The following is a 13,508-nucleotide window of genomic DNA, read 5'->3' as shown; positions in this document are numbered from 1 at the left end:
AGTGCTCCGGTTTCCTCCCATAGTCTAAAGATGTGTGGGTTAGGTTGATTGGCCATGCTAAAATTTCCCTTAGTGTCCTGGGATGTGTGGGTAAGAGGGATTAATGAGTAAAATATGTTGGGATATGGGGGTGGGACCTGTGTGGGATTGTGGTCGGTGCTGACTCGATGGGCTGAAGGGCCTCTTTCTGCACTGTATGACTCTATGAAAAAAAACTGGCAATGCAATGTCAACTATTGCCAAATTAAGGAAAGATTTGACCTGCGGAATAACTAGGAATAACAGGGTTAAGATTTTCCAAATTTCTGCCACTTTAGATCTCTTAAAGCCAGTGTAAAGCGAATAGGCTTTTTTGTTGATCACACCAGATTTGATTGAACCCTAGATCACAGAGATGATAAAAGATCCCCTGCAGATCCTTGGCTGAATACACACAAAACAGATACTTTGATGAATTACTATGATACCCATTCAAGTGGCCGAACAACAGTTTTGACCCTAATTCACATTAGAATTAATGTTGGTATGGATCAGTCTGTGCAATAGGGGTAAACCGAGCAATGGTAAGTAAATCAACTATACCCGCATACATGACACCCCTAATTTAAATATCCAGTGAAGTCAATTTGAAATAAAAATGTAAATCGGATTGCCAGCTGGTTGTCATGGGATTACACTACTGCACAAAATTCAAAATTGCCCACACTGGTTTGAAGCTATAAATGACTACTTAAAGCAAGCTGTCTTTACACTAACACAGCCCCCAAAACAGGCTTCGTTACATGCCGGCAAAACAAAAATAGCACCAAAACAATATCAGGCAACCACACCAAAAGACAGTCCCCAATCAACTAGCAAAATGTGTAGGAGGAATGGCGAATAGCCATGTGAAATCTCGTACTTGCCTTTCTCACACAGTCTCTTTGTGAGAGCCCCATCATCCTGGAACCAAATAATCCGCTTCTGCACGATGCTGGCTCTATAAAGGGAAAATAGCGAATGAGTTTCTGCAATTTGAGGGCTGGAGGGCCAACGACAGAACGTGAGAAAGAGCTAAAGAGATGAGCTGCTTTACCTGGAGATAGTTTGATTCCACAGTTAAAACCCATTGGTCAGGTGTAACAATGTGGCATGGGATGTGAAACTGAAATCTTAGAAGTTAACGAGAGGACCTACTTGGGTTTATGTAAGAGCCCTCATGATGTCCCAAAAGAAATTCACAGCCAATCAATTTGGAAATGCCCAGTCACTGACTGTAAATTAGTAAACATGGACAAGAATTTGCACAAAGCCAATTCCAAACGAGGTTCGATTAAATAAATGGTCATATATCACACAGTATTAAGATAGCCTGTTCAGAACCTCGGTGTCAATTTTAATCTGTGATTAGCTACAGACCTTGTGTTATTTCAAACCTATTTCCATACTCATAACATTGCAATCTTGCCCCTGTCTCAGCTCAGCTGTTGCTGAGACCCTCATCCATGCCTTTGTTACCTCTCGACTCGACTATTCCAATGCATAGTACCATTTCTCGAACATGCCTGTGCTTGCCAACCTATACTGGTTCCTGGTCAAGCAAAACCTTGGTTTTAAAGTTCTCATCCTTGCTCTCAAATTCCTCCATCATGTTGCCTCTCCCTATCTTTATTAACTCCTCCAACCTCACTCCCTCCGAGATATCTGCACACAACGAATTCTGGCCTCTTGTGCATTCCCAATCACTATTGTTACACCACTGGTGACCATTTCTTCAGTTGCCTGGACCCCAGTGTCAAGAATTCCTTACCTATACAAAGAACAAAGAAAATTACAGCACAGGAATAGGGCCTTCGGTCCTCCAAGCCTACACCGACTATACAACCTAACTGAACTAAAACCCCCTACTTTTCTGGGGACCATATCCATCCACTCCCATCCTATTCATGTATTTGTCAAGATGCCTCTTAAAAATCACTATCGTATCCGCTTCCATTACCTCCTCCGGCAGCGAGTTCCAGGCACCCTGTGTAAAAAACCTGCCTCGTACATCTTCTTCAAACCTTGCCCCTTGCACCTTAAATCTATGCTCCCTAGTAATTGATGCTTCCACCTGGGAAAAAACTTTTGACTACCCACTCTGTGTATGACCCTCATAACTTTGTAGACTTCCATCAGGTCGCCCCTCAACTTCCGTTGTTCCAGTGAGAACAAACCAAGTTTCTCCAATCTCTCCTCATAGCTAATGCCCTCCATACGAAACAACATCCTGGTAAATCTTTTCTGTACCCTCTCCAAAGCCTTCACATCCATCTGGTAGTGTGGTGACCAGAATTGAACACTCTATTCTAAGCATGGCCAAACTAAGGTTTTATAAAGCTGTAACATGACTTGGCAGTTTTTAAACTCAATGCCCCGGCCGATGAAGGCAAGCATGCCGTATACCTTCTTGACTACCTTCTCCACCTGCATTGCCAGTTTCAGTGATCTGTGTACCTGTAAACCCAGATCCCTCTGCCTACCAAAACTCTTAAGGGTTCTGCCATTTAGTGTTGAGTATAGGGCTAACGGGAGGACTTTGAATAGTGTGGATGAACAGAGGGATCTAGGTGTATGTGTACATAGATCCCTGAAAGTTGGGAATCAAGTAGATAGGGTTGTTAAGAAGGCATACGGTGTCTTGGCGTTTATTGATAGGGGGATTGAATTTAGGATTCGCAGCGTCATGTTGCAACTGTACACAACCCTGGTGCGGCCGCACTTGGAGTACTGTGTGCAGTTCTGGTCCCCACATTACAGGAAGGATGTGGAGGCTTTGGAGAGGGTGCAGAGGAGGTTTACCAGGATGTTGCCTGGTATGGAGGGGAGGTCCTATGAGGAGAGATTGAGGGATTTGGGGCTGTTTTCGCTGGAAAGAAGGCGGCTAAGAGGGGATCTTATTGAAACATATAAGATGATTAGAGGTTTAGATAGGGTGGACAGTGATAGCCTTTTTCCTCAGATGGAGAAAGCTAGCACGAGGGGGCATGGCTTTAAATTAAGGGGGGGTAGTTATAGGACGGATGTCAGGGGTAGGTTCTTTACCCAGAGGGTGGTGAGGGATTGGAATGCCCTGCCTGCTGCGGTTGTAAATGCACCTAGTTTGGGGGCGTTTAAGAGATCCGTGGATAGGTTTATGGACGAAAAGGGATTGGTTTAGGTTAGTGGGTCATTGTTTTTTAACCGGTTGGCGCAACATCGTGGGCCGAAGGGCCTGTTCTGCGCTGTAATGTTCTATGTTCTATGTTCTATTTACTATATATTTACACCTCTCTTGCCTCCTTAACAAAGCTATCTCCTTATGTGGCTTAGTGTTATACTTTGTTTTCATAATACCCCAGGATGTTTTATTACATCGAAGACATTATATAGATGTAAATTGTTGTAATATATAATCTGTTTCAATGGTGTTGGCTGATGTTTCAATGTTGACCAGCATTCAGTGTGCTACCTGAAGTTGGAAGGCTGAATTAATTTGAATCATGCGGCAGATTGACAATGTTGCACCTCAGTTAAAAAGTCAGAGTTGTAATGAGTGGAAGCAGTTGTGCATGTCATGGTAAGAAGCTTCTAATGAGTAAAGCGCATGCATCTCACGGCTAAAATTAGTGTTCCCAACATGCACTGGACTGGGTCCCAGCTGGGAAAAGATCACATGGAATGGGCAAGCAGAGATGATGAGATTGTATAGACAAAGACGTGAATAAAAGATTGACTATTGGCAACCAGCAAAGAGAATTAGCAAGCAGGAAACATACTAATAAGACTGGACAGTGCGTGCAGCCAACTTGGCAGTGGGGAGTGATTGACAGGCAATACAAAATCCGAGCTTGGTGTGAATACACGCCATCAATTACAACAATTACTTGCATCTACGTGGCACCTTTAACATAGAAAAATGTTTCAAAAATGCTTGACAGGTGTGTTACCAAAGAAAATTTTCCTGTTGAAACCACATTAGGGATGTTTTCTGACAAGTGAGGGGTATTTTTTAAGGGTCATCTTGAAGAGAGATGTAGAGAGGTGGAGAGATCTAAAGGGGGAATGGCAGACTTAGGGGTTTAGTATCTTGTAAGGATTATATTCTTTATGTACTAAAATCATTTGTAAAAGCTGGAATCTGTAGAAATGTTAGTGTGTTTTAAAAACCAGATTGCACTAGTTTGGAAATATGAAGCAATTAGCAAAAAGGACTCGGTGTGGCATAACACTTGACAATGGTTTAATGGTCATCATTAGACATTTAATTTCTGATTTATTTTATTGAATTCAATTTTCACCATCTGCCATGGTGGGATTTGAACCTGGGTCTCCAAAGCATGATCCTGGGTTTCATAATCCTGCATCCCCCACCCCCCACTCCTGCCCAAAACCTGCAATGATTGGACAAGAGTATTTTGATTGTGTATGTAATGGATAGTTCTAAGTGATCAGCTCAGAGGAGACGTTGGAGGGGGATGGTGTTGAAAGCATAAGAACAGTCCTCTCAGGTGTGATGGAGGAAGGGCAAAGAAGGAAGAAAGAAACAGGAAAGCTGAAAACTACGCAAGAAACCCCGCCATAATCTACAAGTGCATTCTGCCATTGAGATATGGCATAGAAAGGTTATAGCTCATTGTTCTGCAATTCACTAACTGGCTTTTACCTTTATAGTATAAGTTCATCTCACTTTTCTCTAAATAAAGCTGCTCCATAATTGAATTTTATAGCCACATTTGATCCAGTTGCTAAGGTGGTTAAATCCCTATGAGCTGAAGGCATGGCCACGAATGATTGAGTGGAGACAGTCCAGAATGAGGAAGAGGCCAGAGGTGGAGGAGTGCAAAGATCTCAAAGAATCATGAGGCCAAATGATGTTCCAGAGATGGGACGGGGTGGGGTGGAGTGGGGGCTGGGGGGTAGAGGCAAGGCCATGGAGATATTTGCAAATGCTGCTGACAATGTGTAAATTGATGGGTTTTTGGACCAGCAGACAACAGTGGTCAGCAAGCACAATGGTCATGAAGTGAGTGTGAGTGTTCTGAATTAGAATACAGGATCTAATGTTTTGGGCAAGCTCAAGATGTTGCATGATGGGAGTCCGGCCAAGAAAAGAGCCAAGTACAAAGGCAACAAGGCACAGATGAGGAATTCAGCAAGGCGGAGACTGTAGGGAAGATGTGAAATATTATGGCGGTATAAGCAGGCACTCCTGATAATGGAGAGGGCACAGCAAAGAACAGTCTATATTCAGAGTGAAAACTTGACAAATGACCAAGCTAAGTGTAGCAATTGTGGATGAAGAAATTGTTCTTTCACAGAAAAACACATAACTATTTTAATTTATTTACTCCCATTTTTTGCACTCTTTTCAATACAGTGCAAAAGATTTCCATTCCAAACTGTGGGTTTTTGCTGTAAAAAATTTCATCATTTAAGATTCCAGTGGGTCATCCATTAAAAAATTAATCAAATGGCCAGGATTGTTTTGTGGTTCATCACTGCATTCCAAAGAACCCACACACTAACAGAATATTGAAGCTCATTTTAATTTTCCACCCTCTCTGTGCACGGCAGTAAGTTTATCTAGTATTCTAGTTCATCTTGTTCAATCAAACCACAGATTTACCTAGTCAAAACAGCACAACTAGGCACTCATCTAATATATAATGCCCCAAGCTATTCTAGCTAAGGAAAAAGAATGGCACAGCTTGCTCTGTTCGACAAGAATGGGTCATAAAATTACAAGCATCTTATTCAATGACCAAAAGTCTCCATGAACAGACGTGAGCCATAGCTCAGTGGGCTCAAGTCACACCCCAGAGGCTTCAGCACATAAGCTGTGCCGAGGCTGCCAGTGCCAGCAGGGTACTGCACTATCAGATGTGCTAACTTGTCACTGAGGTATTTAACCAAAGGTTCTCTCAGATGGATATAAAAGATCCCATGGAATTAATCTAAAGAAAAGCAGGGCTGTTGTCCTCAGTTAGTTCAGCCAATATTTATCTCTCAACTGACCCTACTAAAATAAATTACTTGGACATTATCACATTGCTGTTTGTGAGAGCTTGCTGTGCACAAATTGGCTGCTGTGTTTCCCGTATCAACACAGTGATTACACTTCACATATATTTAACTGGTCAAGAAGTCTAAGGTTATGAAATATGCTTGATAAGTGCAAGTTTTTCCTTAGCCTGGATCTATTGTAAGCTAACATATAAGAGAACTATTGTAATGGTTAGTCAACAATTTGTGAATGCAGAATATCTGAGAAAGGCAACATCAGATATGATAATGAATTATTCAGCTTATTCTGTGACTGCCTAGATGGGAGATGTCAAAGTTGATGGACATTGGTGGCCTTGCTTGCTTTATGCATCCAATGTAAATACATCAATGACCAGACAACTTCCAGTGCCTTAGACTTGGCTTCTCACCCCTTCAGATATCCCTTGTACTTCCATGAAGTGCAACGGAACTTACTTCAATATAACACAGCCTGAACCAGCAGCGGGTGCTGTCCAAAAGACCTGGATGCGTGTCCGTCTCCTGGGTGTGCTCTCTGTGACAGCGTATGGGCAGTTTGTCATGAACTGTGTGTCCTCATGATCAATTATCTAGAGATTCAGCAAGGGGGGTGGAAGAGAGACATTTGTTAATAGTGTTTATTATCATTTTTTAAAAATTGTAATATGTCCAAAACCTCTCATGATCTCAGGGTGTGGCAATGTATCTTTCAACCAATGAAGTGCTTTTGGAGGGGAGCATCTGTTGTAATGTATTGCTGCTTGACAAATGGCCCAGGTCAATGGGTTCTTCAACCCATTGTGCTATGGCATCTTTGCATCGATCTGAATGGACCGAAAAAACATCACCTTAACATTTCACCTGAAGGAGTACATTTCTGATAGTGCAGTACTCCCTTGCTACTGGTAACTGGAGTGTCGTCCATGATTATGTGTTCAAGTCTCTGCTGTGAGACTTCAACCCATGACTTCCAAACATTTTGTCCAATTCATAGCAATTAATCATAGAATCCCTACAGGATTCTAGAAGGAGGCCATTCGGCCCATCAAGTCTGCACTGAGCACAGTCCTACCCAGGCCCTATCCTCATAATTCTACTTATTTACCCTACTAACCCCCTGACACTAAGGGTCAATTTAGCATGGACAATCAACTAACCCACACATCTTTGGAGTATGGGAGGAAACCGCAGCACGTGGAGGAAGCCCACACAGACAAGAGGAGAATGTGCAAATAGTGACCCAAGCCAAGAATCAAACTGGGTCCCTGATGCTGTGAGGCAGCAGTGCTCACCACTGTGCCACTGTGCAGTTAGATAGTAACTTATTTCACAAACACGTAATAACAGTGCAAGAACCAATAAATAATGAAATAATTTGATTGTATATTCTCAAGTGTTCTGCTAGATAAACCAATCAATGAATAGATACTGAAGAAGTGCAATCATTCATATTTCTAGCAATTTTAAATGATTGACGGATTTGACATTCAAATCTATCATCTAATTATAGTTGGCATGCATCAACCAGTGAAGTGGAGTAAAACCAACAAAATATTATCGGAGATGCAGAATTGTATCTTCTAGGCGAGATGTCGGGTCCAGCTTAAATTCTATAACATTGACTAGATGCTCTTCTATCATATAGAGTTCATATGGTATACAACCATCCTTAAGTACTGGGCTTCTTTGACAGCACCATACAAATTTCACTTTTGTTTTATGATACTCCTATATGTGCTTTATTACATTAAAGGCTATCTTTGGAAGAACAAGAGCGCAACTGCATGGCAAATCAGCACCTCCCAGTTACCCTCCAGGCCACATGCCATCACAGTCTCAAAATATATCGGTCATTTGGTGACACAGTGGTTAGCACTGCTGCCTCCTGGCGCAATGGACATGGGTTCGATTCCCTGCTTGGGTCACTGCCTGTGCGGAGTCTGCACACTCTCCCTGTTTTTGCATGGGCTTCCTCCAGGTGCTCCAGTTTCCTCTGAAAGACATGCTGGTTAGATGCATTGGTCATGCTAAATTCTCCCTCAGTGTAACCGAACAGGGGCTGGAGTGTATCGACTAGGAGATTTTCACAGTAATTTAACTGCAGTTTTAGTGTAAGCCTACTTGTGACACTAATAAATAAACGATAACTGCTGCTGGGTGGGTCTGAATGTTGTAACTCCCTCCCTAACAGCATTGTTGTATACCGACACCACAGTTGGCTCGAGAAGGCAGCCCACCACCCCCTTTCCATGAAAAAATAGGGATGCGCAATAAATGCTGGCCTCATCAACAATGGCCATATCCCACGAACGATTAAAGAGGGGTTGGGGGGGGGGGGGGAACTGCATACAGCATACTAGTCACAAAAATGCTTAATAAGATCATCTGCAATTTTTGCAGAGGTGTTACCCTATTTAAAATTAATCGAGTCGTGCTTTTGCTGATGTAGTGAACAGAGAGAAAATACTTTCAACTTCCAAACATTAACATCCCGCAGCGTAACTCAGGGCTAAATGCATTCCATGCAAATGCGGTATAATATAACAGCATTCACTCAATTAAGGTTATAAGATCCAGACCCAAGTGTATCTTTCATCATACAGGAAAACAGGAACAGGTGTAAGCTTTCAGTTCTTCAAACCTGCTTCAGCATTCAGTTAGATTATGGCAGATTTGTATCTTAACACTGTTTACATTCCTCAGCATTCCTTGACCTTTAATAAACTCACTCATTATTGATCGATCTCAGTTTCAAAATTTTCAATTGACCCTCAGTGTTTTAGGAGGAGGAAATGCCAGACTTCTACCTTACTTTGTGTAAAGAAATGTTTTCTATATACTACAGCTCTAAGTTTAATATTAACAAGCTTTCTTTTATTCTCAATTCTGGAATTCACCTTTATCTGCCCATCAAATCACAATCACCTTAAACACCACAATAGTTTCAGCCCCTAATCTTTTACACGCAAGGCAACACTAGCCTTGTCTATGCATTCTGCCCTTGTAATGTAACGCATCTAATCTCAGTGTTGTTCCGGTGAATCTGCATTGCATCACCTTCAATACCATTGTCTCCTTCCTGAGATGTGGGCCAGAGTTCTCCGGCCATTCACACCACCCAACGCTGTCGCTGCCGGTGTGAATGGAGAATTTTGCCACTCAGTTCATTGCAGCGGGACTGGAGAATCCCACTTGCGGGTGAGATTGGACAATCTGGCCTCACGGCGATGTCATAACTGAAAGCAGTGCTCCAGACGGGAATCAAACCAGAGCTTTATATCCTCTAACCCTGATTGCAACTCTGCTGTTTCACTGATTACTGATGTGTCAAAGACAACACAGCGCAATGCCTTTAACCGAATGGAATGACACAAGCCACTTCACAGGAACATCATTCAATGTAACAAGATATTAGTTCAGATGAGTAAAGGTTTGGTCAAAGGACGGAGACACGATGGGCTGAATGGCCTCTTTCGATAGTGTAACTTTTCTATGGTTCTAAAGAGGCTGCTTTTAAGGAGCATCTGAGAGAACGAATGCTAGGTCGATAGGATGAGGGCTTCAGGGAGGGCATTCCAGAACTTGGGGCCTAAGGTACACTGCAATGTTACGAAACTTTGAGCCATCTGAATGTTTTAATCCTTTATTCCGATTGGAAACGAATGAGGCGTCACTGTGTATGTAAATAAGGAATGATAAGGTGAGACACACTGTTCAGATCCATCTGTAATTCTAATCATTTGAAGTTTTTTTGCTGCAAAAATCTTTGCCAAAATCTTTTGTGAATCACCCAATCATTAGAATTAAACAAAATAAATAATACAGAAAAGAGGGAATGTAATCTTTTGATGAATTGCTAGGTAATTTGAATAGAAGATTGGATCAGTACAGTTTACAAGCTAGCCCAGAACAGGCTTGCAGTGTTGTTGATGGTATGGTGTTAGAGATAACAATTGAGAAAAACAGCATTCCTCTTTCTTTTCCTGTTTGCTCAAAGGTAACCTAGTTCTGAAATGATTGAAAATCTCTCCTAATAATGGCTCCTGGAAGCAGTCATTTTCCCGATTCAAGAAAGTGAATCTACAGTTTAAATGTGCACATGGTTTATAACGTGCAGGGTCATGTAGAAATAATTCTGATTGTTAGATTTTGGCATCCTGTTCCATTCACATTTACATACGTGCACACTGACACAAATGGATATACGTATGATACTCAACACATACATATAATACACACGCACATATTTTATACACACACATATATAAACATGCTGACATACACATTTACACACACACACAAGCAGTTGGCCGCACACTCACCCACACACTCAAACAACTCACTCACACAGTTTCTCATATATACACTCTCACAGATTTAAATTGTCATGTATATATGTCTGCCTTGGGAAATGACAGGTGAATAAAAATGTTCCTCTCTCTTTTTTTCTGCATTTGCTCAAAGATAACCCAAATCTGAAATCATTTAAGCTCTTCCAATAGCGTCTCTTGTGAACCAAACACTTTCCTAAACCGTGACCGAGGGAAGCGAATTCTGCAGATTAACTGTGCACACATAGACATGCACCTTGGCACACAACACATTGACATCTCTATCGGGAGTCACCCGCAAGACACGGTGAGCGAAGCCCACACGTACTTCCCTTGTGTGTGAGCGGGACACAGTGACTGCTCCCTGTGCCCTAATTGGGAGTAATGTCACACGCCCTTATTGACCAACCCCTATGTCTCGCAAACAAATGGTCACCTCTCTCCGAAAGGTGGGACTGAGGGCTCTCGCCGGTTTCCCGCTAGGGTGGACTGAGGAGGCGAAGGGGCGGGGGCGGGGGGGGGGGGGGTGCAGTGGAACGAAGGGGGTTGTCCTACCTGAAAGTTGCCAGCATATTCCTCTTCCCTGTCGCCATCCTCGCCGTCTTTGAGAGCTATGAGAGTGAAGCCGCGGAAATAGGAGGGAATTGTGGCCGAGAGGGTAACTAGGAAGAGGAAGAGAGAGGGGGGAAATAAATCAGGAAACATATATATATATATATATACATAAAACACGCCAGATGCAATACCTGAAAAGTTATAACACAAATCTCTGACAGAGTTAGGAGGGGGCTTGCAAATACAGCAAAAAAAACAAACAAAATAATACAATAATACAAAATAACTTTACAGGGTTTGGTTTATCTTTAGGGAGACGCCAGTTTACAAATAGTTATTAAACATCCTTGAAACAAGTCTTGGAAGAGAGAACAGTCTGATTCAGGCTGGAGGTGCTTGGATTGCACTCGGATTTGCTTACCCCGGTATGTGCTGCCTGGGGTGTAGAATTCGGGATTCCCTTCGATCTGGAGGCTGAATCCGGTGTTGCCGTCCCTCCGGCTGCCCTGAGACCGAACGATCCGGTTGCAATAGCCGTCGGTGACCGGGCTCTCGTCGTGGAAGGAGCCGATCGCAGCGGGGAGGGCGAGGAGGAGAGCGAGGAAGCGCAGAGTGAAGTCCATAGTGTGTACAAATGTGTGTGTGAGTGAGTGAGTGAGTGGCTCTCCTGTACTCTCTCCCTCTCTCTCACACACACTGGTGTGTGTGTGTGTGTTGCTTCCTTACTGATCTGCAGCTGAAATAGACACGGGGAGAGGGAATGTGAAATTGACCAGACCCCCGTCAGTTTCACAGCTGCCGCTTTTTAAAGTGGGGTTTCACGTGTTAACTGTGTAACACCACCCCAAGCACAGTGCATACACACACACACACACAAAAGCTCCCTCGCTCAACATTGAAGAGCAGCACACACACACACACAGAGTGGGGAACTGCGTGCTGCGCTGTCTTAACCTCCCGCAGTGTCCACTTGACTGGACAAGCCGGATGATTCACACAGGGGAGGGATGGATTGGGTGTGTGTGTGTGTGTGAGGGAGGAAGAATTCTTTTTGGGAGGGAGGGGAGGACATGTGAGCTGGAGGCAGTTGAGATGGGCTACCGAGGGGACAAACACACACTTGACTAGGCTCAGCTCCTTGCCCAGTCGTTTCCAAGGCACTGGCTTTTAAAAGATGCGAACTGCGAAAACACTCCACACAACAGAAAAAAAGAAAGAAACTTTTCAACAAGCCGGGAGACCAAAAAAAACCACTGTTTTGTCCTTTATATTTAAAATAACAGAGGAATAAAGAAAACAGGGTCCGTGTGTGCGTTCAAGGAGGGAGAGTGTGCTGAGAAAGCTACAAAGTTAGTCGCAAATTGTGGCAATTCTGTTCGGATTTGGGGGTGTTTTTTTGCAAATTGTTGACGAGGGTGGTGGAAGCATCTTTTAGTGCATAATGTCAAGCGGTGTAAACACCAGAAGCAGAGAAGAAACCGGCATATTTATTTACAAAAAAACAGAAAACAGAATATTTATTTTTACACCGCAAGTTGCGATTTGGAATTGGCTGCCCGACAAGGGCGGTGGAAGCAGATTAAATCTGCAACTGTTGCCAAAGAGGAAGGGAGCGCGGGTGAAGCGCTCTCCAAAAAGAGCTAGGACGGGCGAAATGGGCCGAACGGCCTCCTCCTGCTGGTGATTCTATCATTCTAACATTGCACAGCTGGGTTGGACAACAAACACACTCTAATTTTTTAAAAAAATGACACGGGAAACAATAATCCCCCATTTATTCTGGGACAATGGTACCTGGAACTGCATTTAGCAGGAGGGCGGAAAAGTCCTTTCATTTTACTCTGGGAATAGATAGGTGCAGAGCAGCGGCACCACAAATGAGAAATGTTAGTTTAAAAATAAAAAAAAATCTCCAACAGCGCACGGATTTATTGCAGGATCCCATCTGGGAATTCACAGCGTCAGAAATCGAAGAGGAAATCTAAAGTGAATGGAACCTGTGCGCCCCCTCCCCTCCCCTCCCCTCCCCCCCACCTTTACCAACAGCCATACAAACTTTCCTGTCCCCTAACCCAGTGTTCTGGCCAAAGGGTCTTTTTAGCCTCACGATTGCTGACAGAGAATAAAGGGACAAACAAAATCATCCCATCAATTATTCATTTTAGAGATTGTACGGTGTTTACAGCCCAAATAGAACGATATTGAGTCGTCAATAAATGTTGCCAATTATATCCCAGAACCTGGAAGTGCAGTTTGTCTCAATCTACTTCACTGCTCCGGCTCCGCACTTGTGTTATATTACAGAAATCTGGCGCCTCTGTAAATACTGTAAAGGCAGTAACTCATTTTCGCTTTGGATTTTGTGTATGGTATTGATACATCTGTCCACCTCTCTCTATCAACTTCCCTATATATCCAACTGGAGAAGCTCAGAATGTTAGTGACCCTACTTCCTAAGTGCTGGGTGTCAGGTAACTTAAAGAAAATTAACATAAGTTTGCATGGAAACACTGAATCCAGAGAAAGAACTTGCATTCGTTTAACATCTTTCACAAGCTCAGTGTGTCAATGAAGTGCTTTGGAAGTGTAATTGTTATT

The 13,508-nt window shown here is 43.0% G+C and overlaps 1 protein-coding gene across 1 annotated transcript in view; it reads right to left on the bottom strand.

Moving 5' to 3' along the window:
• spon1b (spondin 1b) overlaps positions 1 to 11,910 on the bottom strand; it is a 309,867-nt gene extending 297,957 nt beyond the window's left edge. Inside the window, exons 1-4 of the mRNA XM_080190019.1 lie at positions 11,332 to 11,910; positions 10,911 to 11,017; positions 6,481 to 6,614; positions 906 to 979 (exon numbers count right to left, since the gene is read on the bottom strand). Of these exons, the coding sequence (XP_080046145.1) occupies positions 906 to 979; positions 6,481 to 6,614; positions 10,911 to 11,017; positions 11,332 to 11,533 (517 nt within the window). The 5' untranslated portion in view covers positions 11,534 to 11,910. The remainder of the gene's footprint in view (positions 1 to 905; positions 980 to 6,480; positions 6,615 to 10,910; positions 11,018 to 11,331) is intronic.
• Between the last annotated feature and the right edge of the window lie 1,598 nt (positions 11,911 to 13,508).

Source organism: Carcharhinus amblyrhynchos, chromosome 6, assembly GCF_965287045.1.
Source record: "Carcharhinus amblyrhynchos chromosome 6, sCarAmb.v2.hapA, whole genome shotgun sequence".
Classification (NCBI taxonomy): Eukaryota; Metazoa; Chordata; class Chondrichthyes; order Carcharhiniformes; family Carcharhinidae; genus Carcharhinus; species Carcharhinus amblyrhynchos.
The sequence above is the reverse complement of the archived record's forward strand: the minus strand, read 5'-3'. Positions and strand labels throughout refer to the sequence as shown.